At 43.8% G+C, this 21,854-nt stretch overlaps 3 protein-coding genes across 4 annotated transcripts in view; all 3 read left to right on the forward strand.

The window, feature by feature from the left end:
- LOC135388388 (fatty-acid amide hydrolase 2-like) overlaps window positions 1-8,341 on the forward strand; it is a 45,508-nt gene extending 37,167 nt beyond the window's left edge. The window contains exons 6-7 of the mRNA XM_064617942.1: window positions 5,311-5,406; window positions 7,535-8,341. Of these exons, the coding sequence (XP_064474012.1) occupies window positions 5,311-5,406; window positions 7,535-8,122 (684 nt within the window). The 3' untranslated portion in view covers window positions 8,123-8,341. The remainder of the gene's footprint in view (window positions 1-5,310; window positions 5,407-7,534) is intronic.
- Window positions 8,342-9,145: 804 nt separating this feature from the next.
- LOC135388390 (uncharacterized) lies at window positions 9,146-20,774 on the forward strand. Of its 2 annotated transcripts, none has more exons than XM_064617943.1 (8): window positions 9,146-11,330; window positions 11,478-11,550; window positions 11,610-11,805; window positions 12,481-12,659; window positions 12,747-12,989; window positions 13,058-13,229; window positions 15,943-16,067; window positions 16,199-20,774. In XM_064617943.1, the coding sequence occupies exons 4-8, from the start codon at window positions 12,539-12,541 to the stop codon at window positions 16,372-16,374; spliced, it is 837 nt and encodes a 278-aa protein (XP_064474013.1). In that variant the 5' UTR covers window positions 9,146-11,330; window positions 11,478-11,550; window positions 11,610-11,805; window positions 12,481-12,538; the 3' UTR covers window positions 16,375-20,774. The 2 variants fall into 2 exon arrangements, with proteins under 2 accessions (XP_064474013.1, XP_064474014.1); XM_064617944.1 differs by having other exon boundaries at window positions 11,610-11,714.
- On the forward strand, window positions 11,025-11,755 carry LOC135389270 (THAP domain-containing protein 1-like). Its single transcript, XM_064619335.1, has 3 exons — window positions 11,025-11,330; window positions 11,478-11,550; window positions 11,610-11,755. Exons 1-3 carry the CDS (start codon window positions 11,025-11,027, stop codon window positions 11,753-11,755), a joined length of 525 nt encoding a protein of 174 aa, XP_064475405.1.
- Window positions 20,775-21,854: the final 1,080 nt, after the last annotated feature.

The following is a 21,854-nucleotide window of genomic DNA, read 5'->3' on the forward strand; positions in this document are numbered from 1 at the left end:
GCTTTCAAAGATGGATAACCAGCGCGCCTCTCTCCACAACGCATACGTCGGTGGTGGTGGTGATGGTGATGGTGAAAGGGCTTGCCGTTGTCGGCCTCACGCATACGTCGCTTGGCTACGTAGCCTTTTGCCGTCCAATCGGGGGGACGAGCTCCAAACATGACGTTTCAAATTACCAGCCAATAAACAGGCTTCATTATCAGCTGTGAGGCGCAGTGCTCCGTTTGTTTGTGTGGAACTACATTTTGCGCTCCGTGGTTCCGAAATTCAGCGTCATGACATCCCCAACATCTTCGGCTGGCGCAAACGTCAACAGTTGGGCTGCTATGATATGACGAGATTCGAACCCGGATGCCTCCCAGTCACGACGCGACATGCCCAGCAAGCTAACCACTGTGCTACGCGAGCGGATGACGCGATGCCGCGTGGCTCGAACCAAAGTACGGTATCCCAGTCGTCGGAACAATTTGCAAGTGCGGCTCGTTGTAAACGGCACAGGCGCGATTTTCCTGCACGCGCCATACACCGGCGCACGGCACTGGCCTGCACTCAAGCGACCAGCTGAATTCGCTAAGATTCCGGAACTGTAGCGCCGGATATTCATTCGCGCTCGCGGTGTTCCGTGGGCTACTGCGCGGAAAACGTAGTGAGCGTGTGATATGTAAATTGCATGTATTTCTTTTTCAGTTTGAGGCTGTAGCTGTTTAGGTTTTGAATAGAATAAGACTCACATTCGTCTAGTTCATTTCCGCAAGTCAAATAAAATCGTACGTGGAACCCTTGAACGTCAAAATAACGTAAAGTTAGAGTGTAGTGAATATTTCATCCGTATACAAGCGCATTTTGGTTTTCAGCGCTAGTAATTGCAACGAGCTTTCACTGCCTAAGTTGCAATAATATAACACCGAGAAATGCACACCTTGTATACCTGCTTACGGCCATTTTGATGCTATGAGTCGACACTATAGCCCGGTTCCGCGTTTTCGATGTTTATTTCTGGGTGGATTCGGCGTATGTTTCGATGTTTTTCCTTGCGTGTACATGGTTTACCCTACAGTTATCGGTGGATAGCAATGTAATTTCAGTGCTGTGCGCGTCTACGCAGCCGTAACGTCTGCTTTAGCAACAACAACAACAACAACAACAACAACCAATGCGAATTACCAGTTTTGTGACGTCACAAAATGAAACTTTATTGCTCCACAGCGAGGTGATGCCGCATTGACGAAACCAACGAAAGCACACCTCACTTAAGCTTATTGTAATAGATGCAAGCATACTTGTCGAGGTTCTACTCAGACATTGCTGCGCGCTCTTTAGTTCGCGAGATCCATAAGTGCTGCAAGAAATGACCGGAAAACGTTTACTCACCGTGTTCTTCACGAGGATTCTTCAGATTCACGTGGCGCACGATTCCACGTGCTCCGATATGCACATCGCACCTCTTCTACAGCTCACATTAAGTGTCACGCAACAATATTTGCATACGACAACATCTTCCTTGCCAGAAAGTTCAAAATATTGATTTCGCAAATGTAGTCTGAGGCCCTCTTCCTTTTTCTTCCCATCTCGGGTGCCGCGGAAAGACAGGACCGCCGTACGTGGAAAGTGGAGGTGTATGTACTCTCGTAACCTCTCTACTAAACACCTAAAGGCCGGTAACCGAGATTCTAGCTTTGATGTCTCGTCCCTAAAAGGTTCACAAGCGCGGTAGGCCACCTACAATGGCAGAAGAATTGAGATTCCGACCAGCGCACCCGATCCGGGACAAAAGGATTGACCCTGGAACACTCAATGTGGTCGCAGGTCATCCAACCATAGCAAATAATGAGAAAAAAAAAGAGTAATAAAGGAAAGCCTGCTTCGGCATGTTGGACTCTCAAGCTGGGCAGCAATTTATCCGTCATGGCTCCTGGAACGTTCCTCTGTATTCGAGGTTTTTCGATTAAAACCGAATGAGGGAAAATTTACTCGGCGTATGTTTTTCGATGTTTTTCGATTAAAACCGAAAACGCGGAGCCCTAACTATAGCGTAGTAAATTGGTAGTATCGTAGTAAAGGTCATTTCTTCGAAATAGGACGCAGTGTGTAAAGTGGGGAGAATTATTATCAGGTCATTCCAAGGCCATATCAGGAGTGCCTGAGGGGTCGGTTCTTGGGCCACTCCTTGGGCCATTGCAGTACGACTTAAATATTATTCATAACTGGCGTAATAAGTGGCAGATGAAAAGTAACGGGAGAAAAACCAAACTTTTTAGGTTCTCAAGATCTACGAGACGTTAATTACTCTGTGAGCAGTACCAATTCAAAGAAAGTGCTGTCCACGTCTGTACGCAGCTCATAGCCACAGTTGATTCGCGGCACTATCACGAAAGAAAATGAAACAAAAGTAATTTTGCAACCGGGAATATCCGGGCACTCATAAGTAAATATACACTATAAATAAGATTTTAGAAAACATCTTCCCGGGAATAGCACCGCAAAGGATACTGCCCCAACGACTGTTTTACAAGGCCGCGCAATCAAGGATACGGCTCACTCGGGGGCGGACCGTGTTATCAATGGGCCCTTCTCCAATATATGAACGACCGGCTTTTCCCTCCACCGCGTACGCAGATTTGGGAGACCAGAGCATATGAATAAGAACCACGTTCTGTGTAACCTGGCTTGCGTTTAATCCTAAATGATTACTGTCCAATTGAATAAAAAATCATACCATATTTAATGTCGACGCGGTCACGCTGTGCACGTTTTGAAACTGCTCTACGGTTCTGGTCCAATCTTTTCTCTAGGCAGAAATCTTTTAGGTAGGCCACACAGAGAACTCTGGAACAATTTCCGATAACTCTAAACATAAAAATATCAAAACTCTGCCTGCACAATTTTAACTAGTCACAATTTCACCATAGATTTGGCCCACTATGACCTTAGTTGTCCGTGCGCCATAAAAACCCGAATCATCGCCTTCAAAGCTCTGTCAAGGCGGAGCAGAAAAAGGCCAACTGTCATGCGACATCTTTTTCCCTTTGCCACCGCAACCTTGGAATTTTCATGGCGGCCACAGCATAGGCTTGCAAGGTGCGGCCGCCATTAAAGATCCAATGTCGTGGCGGCAAGATCAAGAGATGTCGCTACCTTTCCCAATCCAGGGACATCAGTAATAGCAGACAACAAAGCAACACGCGCATGTTTGTCAGCTTACACTGCTTAGGAGCAGAGCAGAGTAGAGAAGACCAGCGGCAAGAGATGGGGAGTAATGCATTACACAGTAATGCGTTACCGGTAACTTACGTTTATTGGTACATTACTTTTGAGTAATGGTAATGAATTAATTTTGCCAGCAAGTAATGGGTAATGGTAATGCATTATATTTCGACTGAGTAATGCAGGGTTGCATTACTCATTACTTTTGTCGAATGTTCATTGCGCCACGTGAACAATGGGAACATCCGGGTTTTTTTCAACCCGCCTTTAACAATGAGCTCAGGGCAACAAAGAAAGAGAAAGGCCCAGCCTGGGGAATTCTGCAAGAGTTCAACAGTTGGCGGTGTGTCTCACAAGTGTCCGCATTATGATATCACCGATTTTGTCCCGTACCCATTTGGAGTAAAGGATAATGAACGAAATAGAAACAATGCCTCTATAAACAAAGCCATCATAGAGCCGGCGGGTGAAGACTTGTCCCATTCGTGGGTCGAATTTAGTGCGTATATCAAGCCAGTTAGGTGCGATGAGAGACCTTTCACGGTTGGGTGCAAGCTATAAGGATCGCAGCCTAGAATCGCTAGATGAGTTCCCGAAAACCAAGAGACTGTTTGTGCAGTACAACACGGAAATTCCGTCATCCGCTCCCGCTGAACGACGGTACGGCAAAAGATGGCTCGCCGAAGCGAGCAAGGCTAGCGGATGACAACTTTGAGAATCAACTCCTACTATGCTGCAACAAATGTTATCTATAGTTTTTGCCTATCAGCCTCGCTTCTGCGGGGATTTAGTGGCACCGATTTGGGGGATACACGGGTGGCTATTGCCTATAACAATAAAAGCAAGGAAGAAAACTTGTGCATAGAATCTTTGAGGCTTATGGCCTAAAACGTAAATGTAATGCCAGAGTAATGCAATTACTTCGTTAAAGTAGTGGCAGTACAAATGCATTACTAACATCGAAAAAGTTATGAGTAATGTAATGCATTAGCTCTTTATACAAGTAATGAGTAATGGTAATGCATTACAAAATAAAAGTAATTTCCCCACCTCCGCAAGCGGCATGACCAAGCGGGTTAAGGTGTCCCGCTCGTTGGTCGTAGCCAAGGTTGTGCTGAAGACTGGGAGGTGGTGGGTTCGAATCCTACCACCGGCTTTGCTGTCTCAGGTTTTGCCTGGGCACTCCGAAGACTTTTCAGACGAATGTCGGCACAGTTCCCCCTGAAGTCGACCCAGGACGCATAGAAACCACCTGTCCTCTCCCCATCTGTCCACATCTGTACGCCGCTCATAGCCACCGTTGCTTCGCGGTGCTAACACCGAATAAAAAAAAGAAAAGTGCTGTTCCCTGGGTTAACTCTGGGTATTTTTCAAAGCAAAGTTATGACTCCATTCCCCCCTACTCTGCCTATTTCTCGCCCGCTTAGAGCAACTCCGAGTTGCCAGAGTTGAACTAGAATTCTGATTATGGAGCCCGAACTGGCTCCGAAACCCTTTTCGAAGTTATGCATTCTGTATTGTTGCAGTGCCGTTGCAGTATTGCACATGACCGGTGTTTGCACTATCTTTTACATGAATTATGTAACGTATGGTATGGTAAGTTATGAATCTCTCAGGTGCGCCACGCTTTTCAAAAATCATGAGTGATAATTAATATCATTCTGCTAACGGTTCTGTCATGAGAATGTAATATGCGACCAAGGACCTACATACACGCGCCCTGGTTTTTCTCAACACCTCCCCCTCCCTTTGAATTTCGGAGATTGCCCAATACAGCTTGGTTGCCAATACATTTACCCATGAACGTGTCCCTGCGAACACATAGCCCCGTCCCCTGAGAGGCTACCCCCCCCCCCCCCGAGTCGCTTTCTGAGGAAGTTACTGAGTCGTATGTTGTGTCCTCCCTCTGTGTGCCCAGACTCAGGCTTTTACATTATGAAATTCATCCATGAGCTAAACTGCATCTACGCCATTTTCTCAGTTACTGTATGAGACTGCTTTGTGACTTAAGCGCAAATTCGAGCAAACCTCAATGCCGTTACCTTGCTCCTTCAACAACAACTGTTGGTAACGTAATAATTTGCTCAAACGACATTTTATGAGCAGGTGACCCTGAAGAAGGTACGGCTGCATTACATTCCGGACGACGGCGCCAAGTTCATCAGCCGCGTAAGACCGGAGGTTACTTCAACTGTCCACAAGGTGAGCCTGATTACGTTTCTCTGTCAATTTACTCGTGCACTTGGGGAGGGCCGCGTAAAACGCTTTTCTTTAGAAGTTACTCTGGAAGTGTGTTATACAGGGTGTTTCTTTTTATCTGCAACACATTTTCATAAAAAGGGGAGTTGCCTTAGGGCGTTTTAATTTCGTCGTTGGATTACTCGACGGGGGTGCTACTCGGAAACCATACTTTTTCTTAATTAGGGGACTAATTAGCAGATGTATTTCAATCAACTTTTTAATTATTGACTTTAGGGAGCGCATTGCAATTGCGATATTCACGTCTGATGAAGCACAAAAGTAATCACAGCACGCACTACGGACCTAAGTATTTCACCGCTTTCGAAACCGCAAGTGGTCGGCAAGAGAGCGTCAGCGACGTTGATATCTCCGCCCTGACTTAACGTCACAGAAAAACGTCATACGTGATGTAGGGAACCCTTATCGGGGTATGTTTCAGTATCTTTGTTTGGTATTTCTTTCTTGATTTCTCTTCTTCCTTCTTTGTTTGGTATTTCTTTCTTGATTTCTTTTCTTCCTCGTTTTGTTTGGAGTCGCTCGCCGTGTCACTCCTCTTTCTGCTGGGCACTGCTCTTACCCTTCCCCGGTACGATAAGCGCTGATATCTAGCGGTGATGCCCAAAGCTCCTTGCAAGCAAAAAATAAAACAAGAAAAGACAGACCGTGAAACGTACGGCGAAAAGGGTTTGTGTAAATTGCGTGTGACGTCTTTCTGTGACGTTAAGTGAGGGCGGAGATATCGACTTCACTGTCGCTCGTTCGCAGATTACTTGCTGTTCACAGCAGACGACGGAAGTAAAATACTTAGGTTTATAACGCGCGGTGTGATTACTTTTGTGCTTAATCAGTGGTTTGAGCGCATCGTGTGAGATCAGGCTTTAGTATCGCAATTGCAATGTGCTCCCTAAAGTAAGTCATTAGAAAGTTGATCAAAATATCCATGCTAATTTGTCCCTTGATTGAGTAAAAAATACGGTTTCCTAGTAGTAGCCCCGTCGACTAATCCAATGACAAAAGTAAGAGCGTCCTAAGGCAGCTCCCCTTTTCACGAAAATTTGTTGCAGCTAAAAAGAAATACCCTGTATATTACACAATTAAGGAGGAGATGACATTAATTGTCATGTGTATGAGTAATCAGTTACATGTTAATGGGGTGTTTGAATTATATAATTCTAGAGGCAAGAATGGTGGTACTTGCTGCGGTACAGAACGAGTCGACATTTCGGGGTGACGTCGACTAGTTTTGTACCACCATTTCTACACCTAGCATTGTGCGGGTCACAGCGCTGTGGTGTCTGTGTCTGGTTGTGTCTGTCCACCGAGTGATTTTCGGCTGTCAAATTTTTATAGAAATCTTGTGAAAAAACACGTGCACCAATGCTGCATGCAATTTCCCAACAAATGCTGCATTTGTTTGAAAATTTTTCGAGTTTAATTATGCGAATTAGCATAATACCTGACAAGAATGCAAATAGCCCCAATCTGTGACAAAAGACTGTATGAGTGTACCCTACGTAGTTTTATAATTTTTTGAAGTAAAACCTATTTTGATGAATTTAGTGACTTCCTCTCGTGGAACATCCTGTATACGACTAGAAAAGAGAAACCCTAATCATAATGCGTAGTTTGCTTCAGGGCTGCCTTCATGTTTATGCCCTGCAAAAGCTTCACGGTGTGAACAAAACATAAGCGTCTTGTAATAAAGAACGACAGAAAGACTCATTTCAAAGTATAGTTGTATTCAATTTAAGAAGGAAAAGAAATCTGGTCTGTTCGCTCTCAAAATATTACTGCGCACCAGATAGGATGGCTAGACATAGAGACGCCCCGCTCGTTCCTCCGCCAGGTAATCTAACCCACCATATTCCCTCTGCTTTCGCATTGGCTGTCAAGACTGGCCACATGACACTGGTGGCCAGTGGTGGCGCTGCTGTATTTCTCCTGGTGCGCTATTGCTTCTCCTTATCTCCAGCGGCGTATAGAGCTGAAGGACTACATTTCTTTTCCTTCTTAACTTGAACACGGTTATAGTTTCTATTTCCTCGCGGACAACACGTAAATTTACTTGATTGTACACATCGTCCTTCAGGTTGTTGCCTACCTTGAAGAGGCAACCGGATCCAAATCACGTCGACTCAGCCTCCCTGAAATGCAGCACGCATTCATGATCTGGATGGCAAAATCGTCTCATTGCCCTCCTATCGCCGTCAGCTTTAAAGCAGGAAAAGGTCGCTTGCGTCCAGCAAAGGAATTCCTGCTGACAGCCCTCGGTAGATCGAAGCATAATTTGGCATCAGTTATGTTCGCATACCGCGAGAATCGACGATACTTCAAAGCCAAGAGACGTATTCAAAAGTACGAAGCGAAGAGCAGATCAATCAGCGAAAAGCTAGAGGACATCCTGCGTGATGACGGTGTCTTGATCATCCCTGCTAACTCTGCACCTGCACCCTATCACCACGAGTGGCTTACCAGGCTTGGTTATTTCATCAATTTTACGTGTCTCTTCAATGCGCTTGGCATGCCGGTGACAGCCGTGCCTGTTGCAACAAGCAAGGAAGGACTTCCAATCGCGGTTCAGGTGGTGGCATCTAAGAACCAGGATCGACTTTGCGTTGCTGTTGCCAAAGAATTAGCGAAAGGCTTCGGTGGATGGAAGATGCCGAGCACACAGTAAATACCCATGATTTGTTACGATACAGGAATACTCCAAGAATCTGCCTGCTACCGCTTAAGCGTGCGACACGGATAGCTAAAGAAACGAGACTGTGTAACGCACCAGAACGTTCATGAAACTGACACGGAAACCGTCACTAATGGAATATGCGTGGAATCTATTCCACACAGATTCTAATCGCAGAGAATTGCCTAATAAAGCAGTGTTGATATCTTGCAATTGTAGAACCAAGTGTGTTGACAAGGTTTGTGTGTATTGTGTATGGACATCGTCTGGCTCTCAGCAGCTCTGAAGATGAAGATAGATTAGATTAGAATTACAGAAAAGGTGGTGGAGAAGATGAAGTTTTGCTTACTTTGCATTGGCGGAGCCTTTCAGAATAGTTTTCAACTGTGCTCTTGCTTGAAAAATCTAACACTGGAAAGGATGGGTAACACAGATGCGTAAACTGCATGGGCCCGAAGAATCTATGTTCGTTCCATTCCAATTTTTCTCGTATGTATTTCCTCCCCGATGGCGTGAAATAGAAGCTTAATACTTACTATGGAAATGAGTAGTAATCATTCAACCCAAGTTTTACACAAAATCCACAGCAAGTATTGCATTTTTTATTTTAAAATTACTTTAAATTATTTTTAAATAGTGCAAAATCTGACTCAATCCAATACTTGTCGTGGATTTTAAAACTGGGTTGTAGGAAAAAACTAAATAGAAAGGGAGCAGACAGAGAGAAAATTTATTTGAAAATCAACGACCCCATCTTCAAGATGGCGTCGTTGGCTAATCGAGTCTAAACATGCGGGAGCTCATACAAAAAACTGGTCATGTGGGGGAAAAGCTTAAGTAGAAGTGTGTCAAGACGAGACACATCGGGGGAAAAAGCCTAACCGCTGCGGCAAATCACTCGCCTTTCTCCCGCGGCGACGGAGCGTCAGCTTCCGTCGACAGCCAGGGCTCAACCAGAGCCCTTTATAGAGAGAGTTTGGCCATTAGGAGGAGCCTAACTTAAAGCGCGTCATGCGACGTCACAGCTGAACGACACTTTGGTTGACTTTTATGAATAATTCTTTCTCAATGTCTTCTTCTGCCATCCTAGCAGGTCGTAAACTCTCTTGTGGCTGACAGAGGCCAATATGACAATTTGGTTGGCGGACAACAGGTTTGGTCCGCATATACCGTGGAGTGCAATCATCAAGGAAACTTATCCGACGTTAGACTGGTAGAAGTCTAGCGAACCGGAAAGGAAAGTATGAAGGGAATTGCCTCAGGATGAGAGCCGCCGATATTTCGAATAGAGACTGTTCTTCTGTGTGAGTATGGAAGCAGCGCAAGCGTAGAAGACGACGACTCGAGAAGACGAGCGCGTGATAGAACCAAGCGCAATGCAAGCCACGCCATCTTGGCGAATGTAAGTCGTAGAATAAAGAGCCGTTTCCTTCGACGCCTGTTGTTCCCCCAGCCGTAGCCTTACATCTGGCGCAGTCGACAATGGACTCCCTCGACCAGACAGCATGCCGTCATGCAGACCTACAGCATGCCGTTATTCAACTGGACCGACGCAACGCCCAGTGAGTTACATGCCTTGACAATCGACTTTCTCAGAGCTGAGCTTGACCGCCGTGGATTGGAAACTACTGGCCTAAACGATGAAATAGTGCAGCGCCTTCATGAAGCTATTTTATCTGAAAGAACACAGCTTGCCGACAGTACAGAAACGCCGTCGTTGCCCGCCGGCACGTCACAGGCGCCTTCGGATACTACCGCGTTGCTGGCAGCTTGCATCCAGCAGAATGCCCAACTTATACAAATGTTACAAGCTTCCCGACCGCAGCAACCACTGCAGGTAGCAACACTGCCAGACTTATCAGCCTCTGTCCCTACCTTCGAAGATTGCAAACACACGTCTCCTAAGCGGTGGATTGAGGAAATGGAAAAGACGCAACAATTAGCGGCATGGCAGGATTCAACGGCGCGAGCAATCGCAATTAGTAAACTTCGTGGAACAGCAAAAGATTGGCATTTCTCGACGGGACAAAACTTCGACACGTGGACCCAATGGAAAGCCGCCTTTCTTAAAGCTCAGCTACGCCGATTTTCGACTGTTACAGAACAGAACGGTACTCATACGACGTGTTCATTAGGGAACACTGATTATGTGTGCGAAATAATTACCCCAAACTCTTCGCGGTTTTTGAGAAAAGTGAATTTTTAGTTTCACCACGATTCCGCCTTGAGGCTCGCAAACCCTGGGTGGACGTCACACTCGAGGTCCGGGATTTTTTCACTTGGCATGACATTTGGCTTGGCTTCTTCCACCGAGCCGTGATGTCTGCTCCGGAGACCGAAACAGTGATGTAACAGTGATGTGGGATTCGTGAGCAATTATATTTCTGTGGCTTTATTGAACCAACGAGGAACGCAATTTTAGCTTCCTTCGATTGGGCCGCTCAGTTGAGAACATAAAAGGAAATTGCGATTCGACGCCAGACATCTGCTGTGTATTTGTTCCCACGGAGAAGTGGATATTTCGGTTCCGACAAATGCGTGTCAAGGCTGTAGATGCAAGTGCCTTTCACGACCTTCACCTTGGAGAGTGACTTACCGGTGTACCTATTGTGAGCACGCTATCCCTGTGAATATTTCTCTACAGAGCGAAATGTCTTGCTCTGACCTTGCTGGTTTTAAGATCCAAGGGAGACATCTCCTTGCGTCTGAGAGCACCGTGGGCGAACAAAACAACGATAGAACAAGAAGGTTTAGGCTTCTACTAGTGACAGGCAGTGCTATCACCTTTCCTCCTCGTTTTCCCATCGCAGTCAGTGGCTTGGTGAAAGCATTTGCTTGGCCGTCAGCACAAACGTCTTCCTCTGGCGCATTTCGTGTTTCGTGCTGCGAACTGAAAATGCGTGAGTGTTTCGCTCCCGGCTGCAAGAACAATTCGGCATGCAATTCCGATGTCTCGTTCCACAAGTTTCCGCAAGACGAAAGGGGAAGCTTGTGGATTGCAGCGATCGGTTATAGCTCCGATTGGGTGCCACCATCGAGAGCAACGATTTGCTCCGATCATTTCGCCCCTGAATGCTACGGAAGCAACGCGGAACTAGAAGCGCAATTTGGAGTCTCCAGACGAAGGTATCTCAACCGGGATGCTGTGCCGACGATATCTGCAGCTGCAAATTGCGGAGGCAGGAAAAGACAGCGCATGGAGGTAAGTCGAAGTAATGTTCCCTTGCACTCATGCTGTGCAAATGCCATCGCATTGATAGAGCAGAAGAAATGTGTCAGTTTCTGCTTTACTTTATAGACTCGTCTTGATTACCGAAGCAATGATAACCCATTTGTTCTATGGTTGCAGACACAAGCTGAAGGTGGGAGTGAAGCTGGAATGCCTCCTTTGCAGAAAGAAAGTGACGTTCAGACCACAACAGGTATATTTGGATGTTATAACCAGTTTAGTGCCTCTCACATTTGTTAAATGACTGCGCAGGCACCCTGGCACCGATGGAAAATTTGCCATCCACATCTGAAATTCGTCCTCCTGTACTTCACTCTGGAGAGTACTGCCACCACTGTGGTCAGCTGCTCCCTCCAAGTTTGTGTACTTTGCCTTACAAGCCAGTGACACCCGCTTAAATGGCGGTTCTGCTTCAGAAGTGCTTGTGCAGATTCCCCAAAAGCAGAAAGTACGCAATTAAAAATGTCCTTCACTATGTACTGCAGGCAGTCAGTTCTGAATAATATAGTTATGTATCCCAATGATCTGAAAAGGGGAACATAACCTTTCCTTGTACTTACGCAAAGTTGTATAAAAATGTTTCCACTCAGTGGGGTGAGAGAGGGATATCGTACTGGACTATGTTTCGCCTAGAGTGTATTGTGCCATGAAGACTGTTTTGAAGTGTGTATGTGGTGCAAGAGAGTGTTTCCAGATTCTTGGCACTATCGACTAGTAACCACAATATAGCAGATTATATTTATTGCAGCATATATTTGTGGCATGGCAAAATATCTAGAGATTCTGCCTAACATAGATATTAACTCAATGACTCCCAATTGGTAGCTCCCAATCTCATACAAATCTTTTTTTAGTTTTTTCCCAGTTTCTGTCTTTGCTTGATAATTGTGATCACTGTTTAACCCTGCGGTTGTCCAGACCCTACTTTCCCCACATAAATTGCAGCATAATGTGTCCACGTATAGATTTGTGTATATTTGCGTTATACAAATAAAAAGGTGCATGAAACTTATATTAATTACCAATAGCAACTATAACTCCAAGTTTCATTTTCTTTTGACAGTGCTGCAGTGGCAATGTTTTACAGTTGTAATAACCTGAAGTCTTGCTTTTGTTGTTTCAGTCTACTGAAGTGTCCTCCAGCAACAAAATGGAGAAGGAGGGACTGGAGCGGGCACTAAATGCACTTGCAGATGAAGGTGAAGACCTTGATCACCGACAGGCACACGGAAATCAAGGCCTTCATGATGACGTCACATCCAGACGTGCAGCACCGTTTCGATGTGTGGCATGTAACAAAAGGTGCCACTATTATGCTACTTTTCACTGGTGTATCACATTTTGTACCATCCACTGGGAGTTATTCCATGTTTCTTTATGTACATCCAGGTATCCGAAAAAAGATCATTGCTGCATCTCACTCAAAGCAGCACCAGGTTCTTCAAAAGTGGTCACCAACCATAATCAATCACCTGTACTGGTGTGCACGAACGAGTGATGACGATGGCGAGCTAGTTCTGGCAAAGTGGCAGACTATCCTCCGCCATGTCATTGACATTCATGAACACCCAGGCAGCCTACATGAAAGGTGCGCACACGGGGACATTGGTGAAAGGCTTTGGCTGCACGAAGGTACGAGGTGAAGCTTCTTGTTGGATACGATGTACAACGGTACTCAATTTTCTGATTCGATACAACAGGAACAGAGACTTTCAAAAGGTTGGAGAAAGTTATTGCATCTCCCTACCTTCTCAAAGACGTCCCAAAGCTTTCACCACATAAGCAAACATTTGGACTGGAGGCCTTCCACTCGGTCATCATCCACTTTGCGCCAAAGGCATCAAAGTTCTCGATTGATGGCATGTGTACTCGGTAAGCATAATTAACTTTCGTTCTTGTGATGATAGTTCTGCGCTCCTTAAACTGGTAAAAGATGACTTCACAAATGAAGGCAATTAAGGATTGCTACCCTCTGGAGTGACTGCTCTTGTACAATATTGCATACAATATTTGCGCACTAAAACATTTACCCCACCCACTATGGTTGTACAAAATTCGAGAAATGCACAGCAGCAAAGTAATGATTTTTAAGTATGTAAGTTCATAAAGTTTTATCCTTTCAGTGTAATGCATTCCTGCCTTTTTGAATCGTGTCATATAAAAGTTGAGATAGCAGAAAAAAAGGAGAAAAAAAAAAGCGCAGCTTTGTCTGGCATGACAAAATTAATAGACGAATACAGCATGAGAGAACTGATGTATTGGCAGCTGGGGCAGATGAAGGTTGTAGTGCAGATGCGCTTCCTGCCTTCAACCTGCCTTCCTGGTGAATCTGCCTGCATTCAACGATTTCTTCCTACTTGTGATCATCATTTATTGTCAACAAAGACAAAGTTGTAACACACATCAGATCACACCGAGCGAAGTGGTGTTACATCCTACCTATTGAGACGGGCTTATTGTCTATGAAATTATCGAAAGTTACATCTTAATATTGCTTTTTGACATAGGAAATGAAAAAGAATACCTGTTTTTTACATTGTGCCTTTTCCTGCACTGTAATGCTGTTGCTGCTGCAAAGATCATTTATGTTTGCAAAATGTGCTATAGGTACAAGTCTGGTACCTTATACATTTCAGCAGGGAATGGTAACACTCATGTGTCACACCTTTCCGTTTCGCTAGCCTAAAAAGCTACCAGTTTTCTATGTTTGTAAGCAGAATTGCTGGCAAGGTTCATAGAACAAGGAATTGCATGTGCAGCAGTGAGAGGAGTATTAAAATAGTGCAAATTTCTCAATGAATCATAACTTGAAACCTAGCTTTATCTCAAGGGTGTAGCTTATATGATGAGTAAGTCATTGACGGAAGAATTTATTTTTATAATCATAACATTGAAGCCAAGTGGAAGAACAAGGTGCATCAACAAGGAACAAGTACAGGGGCATTAGCCAAGCAGGATGCCCCTTAGTAGCTGGGACTGCAGCGGAACATCTAAATTGAAAAGGAAGAAAATATTATATCATAAGGCGCACAATATCAGGAGGTATACAGACCAATGAACCCTCGATAAGATGGTGATGGAAATGTGCACCGTATTTTGGAAACACAGCATCCAGGAATCTTTTTGCGCCTTCCTCGTCCAAGGCGACCCCACATCCAAAATGTAAAGTTGGAATATGCTGTGAAGCGTAGCTTACTATAAGCAGTAATGTTGCTTGTATAAAATATAGGGTTGTGCTCTGTTTTGCGAGCGGTACCAGTACCTGTTATTATCAGTGCAGCACTCCATGTACGATGGTGTGTAATAAGTGATATACCTCATGTGAACCTCCAGCAGTTCTGGATGCAGACATAACGGATGGAAAAGAGGCTGCAACGTTAAGCAACTTACACCAGCGTCGCTGCACGCATTTCGCATTTTCTCTATCTCACTGCAGCACATATACTCATCTGGGTTCGCGGGGTTGCAGCAGCCGCAGTGGCACCTGTAAACGTGTCGTGAATGCTTTGCAGATAAAAGCATAAGAAATTATACCTGACAGCACTTGAAGATACCTGAAAGCGGTGCGCAGTTCATCCTCTGAAGGAGGAGGATCAATATCTGGTGAGGCAGGTAGGTGCTGCTGGTTCGCGATCGGTCTGGGGTCCATGTGGAATGGACCATCTTCGGGATCGTCGTCTAAGAACCACGCACTTTCAAAATCGTCCTCGACAGTTTCTTCACTTGATGAACCATCCGTATATTGTTCTGGCGTAACAGCTCCTTCCATATCGCGCCTCGCCTCGCTACTTTCGAAACGTCGCATTGCGCTGACTTACGCAATCAGTGTGCGGTATGGGAATTTTGCGATTTTCGCGATGCTTATGTTATTGGCGTACAGTTTTATTTATACATGGTCGCAAATTTCGTGTGTTTCGTGGTGTCTGTACACGAAACGATGCCAGTGTAAATATTTCCACCGGCGCCCCATTGCAATAACGTATTTTATTTCTTTGCTAACGGGTCGCGAACTGCCTCATGACAGCGGACTGCCTCCAATAACTAAGTTTTTGGGTAGGGCAACAATACTGAGTTTCAGTATATCGTACACTATCGTCCTTACGCACGTAAAGAACAGTGTTGGTGGTTCTGCGGACGTATACACTCAAGACACAAGCAGTGCTTTGCGCATTGCGCAAATAATCCACCACGCAATCGCATACGTACGCAAACGCGACCGTACATACTAAAACTCACTATTAATAATTGCACGTGCTAAACATATTCTGCGCATTAGGGGTGCGCCACCGCGCATTGTTCGAGATGTCTGATACACTGAGCTAGGCATATATGCTTGCTAAACTCGATTTTGGTAAATTTCTTCTCCCTTTTTCTCTACTTATATTTTGTATTCTTTTCGTTGTGCTTGCGATGAAGTTGTGGTTGACACTTGCCAATGCATTACACACATTAGCATAGGAAAAACAAGATATGATGCAGAAAAATTAACTTGTATTGGTTAGTTGTGCAACGTCCTGGGATGACAGAATTTCTCTCAAAGTAATAGCAGTGTGTTTTCTTGTTGTTTCACTTTTCTTTGCTGTAGGACAAAGTTGGCAGCTCTCCACTTCAATCACAACGCGGACAGGGAGATTGCTGACTACATACTAAAGTTTTCCAAAGCGCGGAAAACTTGGGCAGTTGCTGGGGTCAGAACCAAGCCCACTCTTGGTAAGTACAACATTATGCATAAGATTGTAGTGGATGAACCTGTTTAGTAATGTCACAGAAAGAAAGATAGTATTGGTAACAGGGAATTGTTTCTATGTATTCAATTCTCCAATTCCAATTTGTAACTTCAGAGTATGTCACAAAGCTCATCGACTGCGTGCTGGACCTCTGCGAACAATGGCCAAGCTATGCCTCTGCTGCTGCTGCTTCAGCTCCTACGAGCTACGAAACTCTGTGCAGCAGGGCAGGTCCGAGGCCTCCGCTTCAAGAAGCCTTGGACGCCCACAAGGAAAGGTTCTCCCACTGACAGCACACAGCCTTAACAGAACATACAAGTAGCGTCAAGTCTGCATACTTCACAAGGTTACTCACGTACCTCTGTTGTGTCAAAAGGAATATTTTTTGCGGTGGAAAGTGAGTACAAAGCAGTAAGTGTGCAATAAGTTTGTCAAGCTGAACTACGTACAATTTTTTTTATTTAAGATGAGTGTCAGACAATCGTACTTCACAGGACACTTGTTAATCTGACATTCTTGCTCTGCGATCATTTTGCTCTGGAATCAGTTCCTCACAATGTAAATCTGCCTTTTTCATATGACGATTCACTTGTCCAGCAGTGTATAGACTTTTCGTACAAACGAGCTGATCACATGTATCGTGTACTTGATAATGTGGCTGCCAGTCCCTCACCCCGTAATACTCTGGACTTGCAAATGCCTTCCTGTCTTTTCTAATTACATATTGAAGTTCGATGTACATTTTAAGGAAGACCCGTAATTCTTTTTGTCACAACTATGCTCACAAACAATAGCCCTAGCTGCACGGACTCACTTGTGCTATGTTGAGCTGCAGTTTCGCCAAAGCGGCAGCAAAGGGTCAAAGTTAGGGGGGGGGATAGACACCCTCCCCCTCGCTCAAGCGCTCAGGAAATGTGATCACGACTGGCAGGTAATGCTCGTTTTGCCTGGTAAATGTGCACGGATTGGCAAATTATTTTTATGTGCCACCTCCGATAACCCCTCCCCCACATAGAGGTCCACCTCCCCGAAAAAAATTTCCGGCTATGCTTCTACCTACCTCCTCAATCACATGAACTCCTAAATGTAATTTACCAATGTCTCCTCTTTTACTGAGTAATGGTGCAGCCTGTTTTGTGCATCAGGATTTTGTCCACACTGAAGAAGGCCTCCATATATGCGCTGTATGACACTGATGATACTGATACAATACATATAAGTCTTGAAATTTATGTCCATTACCTGTGATATCACGTGTGGTATGGTTAATGAAGTCCCACTGTATTCATGCAGCATAACAGCATAACAAAGTAGCTCCAAGTGCACCTTGTAAGCAGTGTCAATTTTACATGAATTTGTATATTCTTGAACATTACAAGTGGTTCAATTTGCAATACACTCTATACGTATGTAGGGCGCTTATCTTGTTCAGTGCATGATGCAAATAGTTTAATGCAGTTCATTTTAGGCAAATGATAAGCGTGTCATGTAACATGCAAAACTGTGATGAGCTATGAAACCTGAGGCTTTGGACCCTGCCAGATTTTCCCAGTGGACATTACCCATAGTAGAAATTCTCAAGCACATTCTTCACACATTTCTTGTTCTCTGTGCTACTGTCATTGCTAAAGCCTACAAACAAAACTGAGCAACCCATGCAGAACAAAACAAATGGACAGAATTGAACGGTACCTCTGCAGAGTTTCAAGTGCGGAGAAGGAACAGCAATGATATGTAGACCCCGGATGCCAGACTAATCCCTTCTTTTTTTCCTGAGTACTAAAAGTGCCTTTCAATATAAGAGTATTGGGCCAAATTGGGAGATGGGTAAACCAGATGCATGGATTCTATTGTGCCTGGAAATGTCTATTTTGGCATTACTGCCTATTTTACCTTAATGCTGCAAATCACATTTTTACCCATGCTGTGTGTCTCCGTGTCATTTTACTAAAGGTTCCGTAAATGACTTTACTGTTTTTAATCGTGACACATTTATACTTGGAACATTGCCCAAAATAGCACTTTGATGACTGACTAGAGTTAACCTTGTAGCTGGAATCAGTATTGTGACGCACGTCCTTTTCAGAACCAGTTATCACTTCAGAAAAGTAATGGAATATTAGCTGGCAGTTTAATAATACACTGAAGATGATTAAAAATTGGCCAGATTGGATCGAATATCTCAATGTGTGAAAATTCAATTGAGGAAGCACAAGAATAGCTGTAGTGTATATACCACTTTAGGATATCCTTTGAAACCCTGTAATATATACAAATCCATTTTTTGAAAAACAAAGGTATTGCACAGGAGCAGAAAGCAGGGCGCATTATTATACCTAGAAGTCAGAAAGAAAAAAAAAGGAGGTGAAACGTTCATAAGTAAGCCATTTGTTTGCCTATCAGACAAGATAGATAAATTCCTCACGCAAAAGTACAGGGGTTCCAGATAGGTGAAAGGAATCTCTGAGCATCACGGAAGAGTGTGACTAGCTTTAAAATGAAATGATGTCCCAAATACAAACGCTTCGTTGACACTTCAGTGCCACGTTCATTTCAGTTTGTCCACCCTGTTATTTGTTTCCCTTGCACTCAGGTTTTTTTATTCGTTTCCACTAAATAGTAAGTTTTGCTTTTCATATTTAGCGTTTTCCCTGTTAAACTTAAACCGAAGGAGTAGTACTGTTAGAGGATACAGAATCTTAGAGAATAGAGTAATCTTAGTAGAGGTAATCTTACAGGCAAAAATGGGAGAAGTCTAGCACTCGCAAATGAATAAAATAAATATGTAAAGAGGTTACAACATTTATTTTACTAAAAAACAAGCTTTCGGACGGAGTCAGTCCTTCATCAGGTGCGATACATTGAACACTTGGTATAGAGATATTTATACTAATGTACATCAGAGAAAGGGGACAACGAAGGTGGTGAGGAGGAAATACAAATTCTTGTTAGAGAGGACAGAGGGCTCGAAAAAGAAAATATAAAAGGAAGCGATGTACAGTCGGAGCGTCACAGGAGACCAAGACCGTTGAGAGATCTCGGGTGAGCAAACATTGTAAAGAAGACCGCTGGAAGAAATATTACACTGCTGGGGTTTGAGAAAAGATAACCAATGGCAGCACTCGTGTTTAGCCTGCATTCTAACGTACAGAAACTGAGAACAGGCGGTTCTTAGGAGTTTTGCAAAAGTGGTACATTCTTAAAATGGGTAAAAAAAAGGAAAGAAAAAGTAGCAAGAACGAGTACTTACAGGCAATGTATTTTTTTTAGGCATCAATTGCTCCGACTGAAAACAGTTTCGAGTAATGTTTGATAGTGTGGCGACCAAACAGGGCTGGCTGCACTGTGTGCTGACGATTGCATTTGTGTTGCACTGCTCATCAATAGAATTCCACGGCTCATTAGAATGGCAATCATGAGGGTCATATGTCAAAATATTAGTAGAAGCATTCAAATGCAGTCAATAAACCTGCTACAGCTGTCTTCAGCACTGTATGGAACAAAGGTGATGTCTGTGCAAAAGGACTCTACAAGTGAATGGCACTGAGCTCAACACATCTCTTACTACAGGCTCCCCTCATTGCTGCAGTTTGCTTTTGCCAGCCATGTCACATGCCACATGCCAAACAACGAATTAAATAATCTTTATCAGTCTCAGTGCTTGGAACATTAAGAACGTCTATGGATCATTAAAAAATATGGGGTTTTCAAAAACCGTCCACTATACCGATGACGAAAAACATGACGATATCAAATTCTGCAACACCTGCAGAGAAGTTTTACCATGTAGCATTGTGTAGGTGTTACATATCCCACAGACTTGGGCTCATCCTTGATTGAAAAAAAGAATAAAAAGGACAGACACTTGTTTTTGTGCTTTTAGAACTGGCAATACCGAAAAAGTGAATTAATTTATAGTGCCTGTAGTGCCATTTTTATTGCCCAAATTGAATTTGTTATGCCTATGACATGTGCCAAAGACAGATTTTTTTTTGTTTTTACATTATTAGGGTCTAATGGTATACAATTGCCTGTGTTCGATGCTGGAGAGAGAGAACTTTCGTGATTGTTGTTGTAGTTAAAAGTGCTGTGTGATTTGTGAAGGGTGTAGTGCCTGGCTGTGCCTTCACAGTTCTACATAAGACCATATCATTGTGGTCAATATTGTGAAGGGGCTTATTATTTCATTCCCCGCATCACCACCTGCAATGGGGTAGAGTAACGGCCCTGGCGATGGAACTCCGCATTCATCATTCATCGTCTCGAAATAAAGTTGTTGTTGTTCCAAAAGAGAACATGATAAAGGTTACTTTCAAGAACCGGACGAAAGCCAAACTGGAAGAAGCCCAATGTGATTTCTATGCTCTGTGTTATGATTGCTTTCCAAGGAACAGTAATTCAGAATTGCGGGACAGTAGCTACATGAAAAATCTTACACCCATAGCTATATTGTATACTTGTGTCTTCATCCCGTCGCTCATTGTGTCACCTGTAGTGTTGTAACACGTATATGATAAAAATAAATTATGATAGTTGTATTTTTTTGCATATATTTGGTGCAGTGCATTGTTCTTGGCTACTATATGTGTTCTGTAGAAAATATAAATAAACAAATTCACCACTCAGCAACACTCTTGTCAACTGCACAGAACTACTTTGATTTTCATCAAAAGCCATGGGTAAGAGCTTGCAAAACCGATGCTAAAGGTTCTTACAGGTTATAGAAGTTAATACATTACATCAGTATGTGATAGGTTTACATACGTGTTATCGTTCGTTTGGCTTACCTCCTGCTCCATGGAAACATAAATGATGCTCGTCAAAACTGAGGGGTACAATAAGTGACCAACATAACTAAAGACACCAGCTGACTCTCACCAAAATTCATGATATTATGCTTTTCAATAAATGTTTATACACCGCATTGATCCTTCCATGCAAAGGCCATTTTCTCCTTCATCCGCTGTAACTTGAAACTATTAGGTCTTCAGCATGACCAGTTTTACTGAGCATGCCATTATTTGCATAGAGTGGTGTGGTTTTATATTTGCTTCTCTGGACAACTAAGGTCTGACTTCCCTATTTTGGTAAGGTTGCCTTTGCGGCACCGGGAGAATATTTGTACTCTGCAACAAAGCATATCATACAAGGCAGAGAACAGCGGAGGCATTTCCACCACGGTTACTGGTTTTGACACAAAGGTTATATGTTTGCGCGGACAAATTCGGTCGCAAAACTGCATTGAAGTGTTACTTGCTACGGGAAGTGTTGCCAGGCTGAACATTTGTAGTACAGCACACTGTGCATTTCCTTATACTGGGTGTAAAGTGTGTCACTGCCCTTGATTACATCCGTGGCTCAGCAAACAGAATATCTGGTCTGAAAACTGACGCAAGAGCAGTTTTCAACGTCGTGGAACCCTATCTATTTGCGAAAGCATTGTGAATGAATTTATGTGTGGGTTGAGCCGTACGTACATCTAAGTAAACAAGCAAAACTTGATAAGGGCTCCCAATGAACATGGCACAACGCGCTAGTAGACTGTGCACACCTTTTGTATAACTTTCACTTCCATATAACAGACACTGCACTTCGAATGGTCACAATACACCCATACGTCGTTCATTGCCGTCCTGCAAGGATTCCGCAGAACGTATATATTTTTCATGGAATTTTGGTCTGGCAATCGCACGATTTGCACAATTACAATCTTCTTTCTTTGAAGAACAGTCCTCTACATGTAATATGCTCAAACGACCACCACTGCTCA

The sequence above is a fragment of the Ornithodoros turicata genome, chromosome 3 (assembly GCF_037126465.1).
Source record: "Ornithodoros turicata isolate Travis chromosome 3, ASM3712646v1, whole genome shotgun sequence".
Taxonomy (NCBI): domain Eukaryota; kingdom Metazoa; phylum Arthropoda; class Arachnida; order Ixodida; family Argasidae; genus Ornithodoros; species Ornithodoros turicata.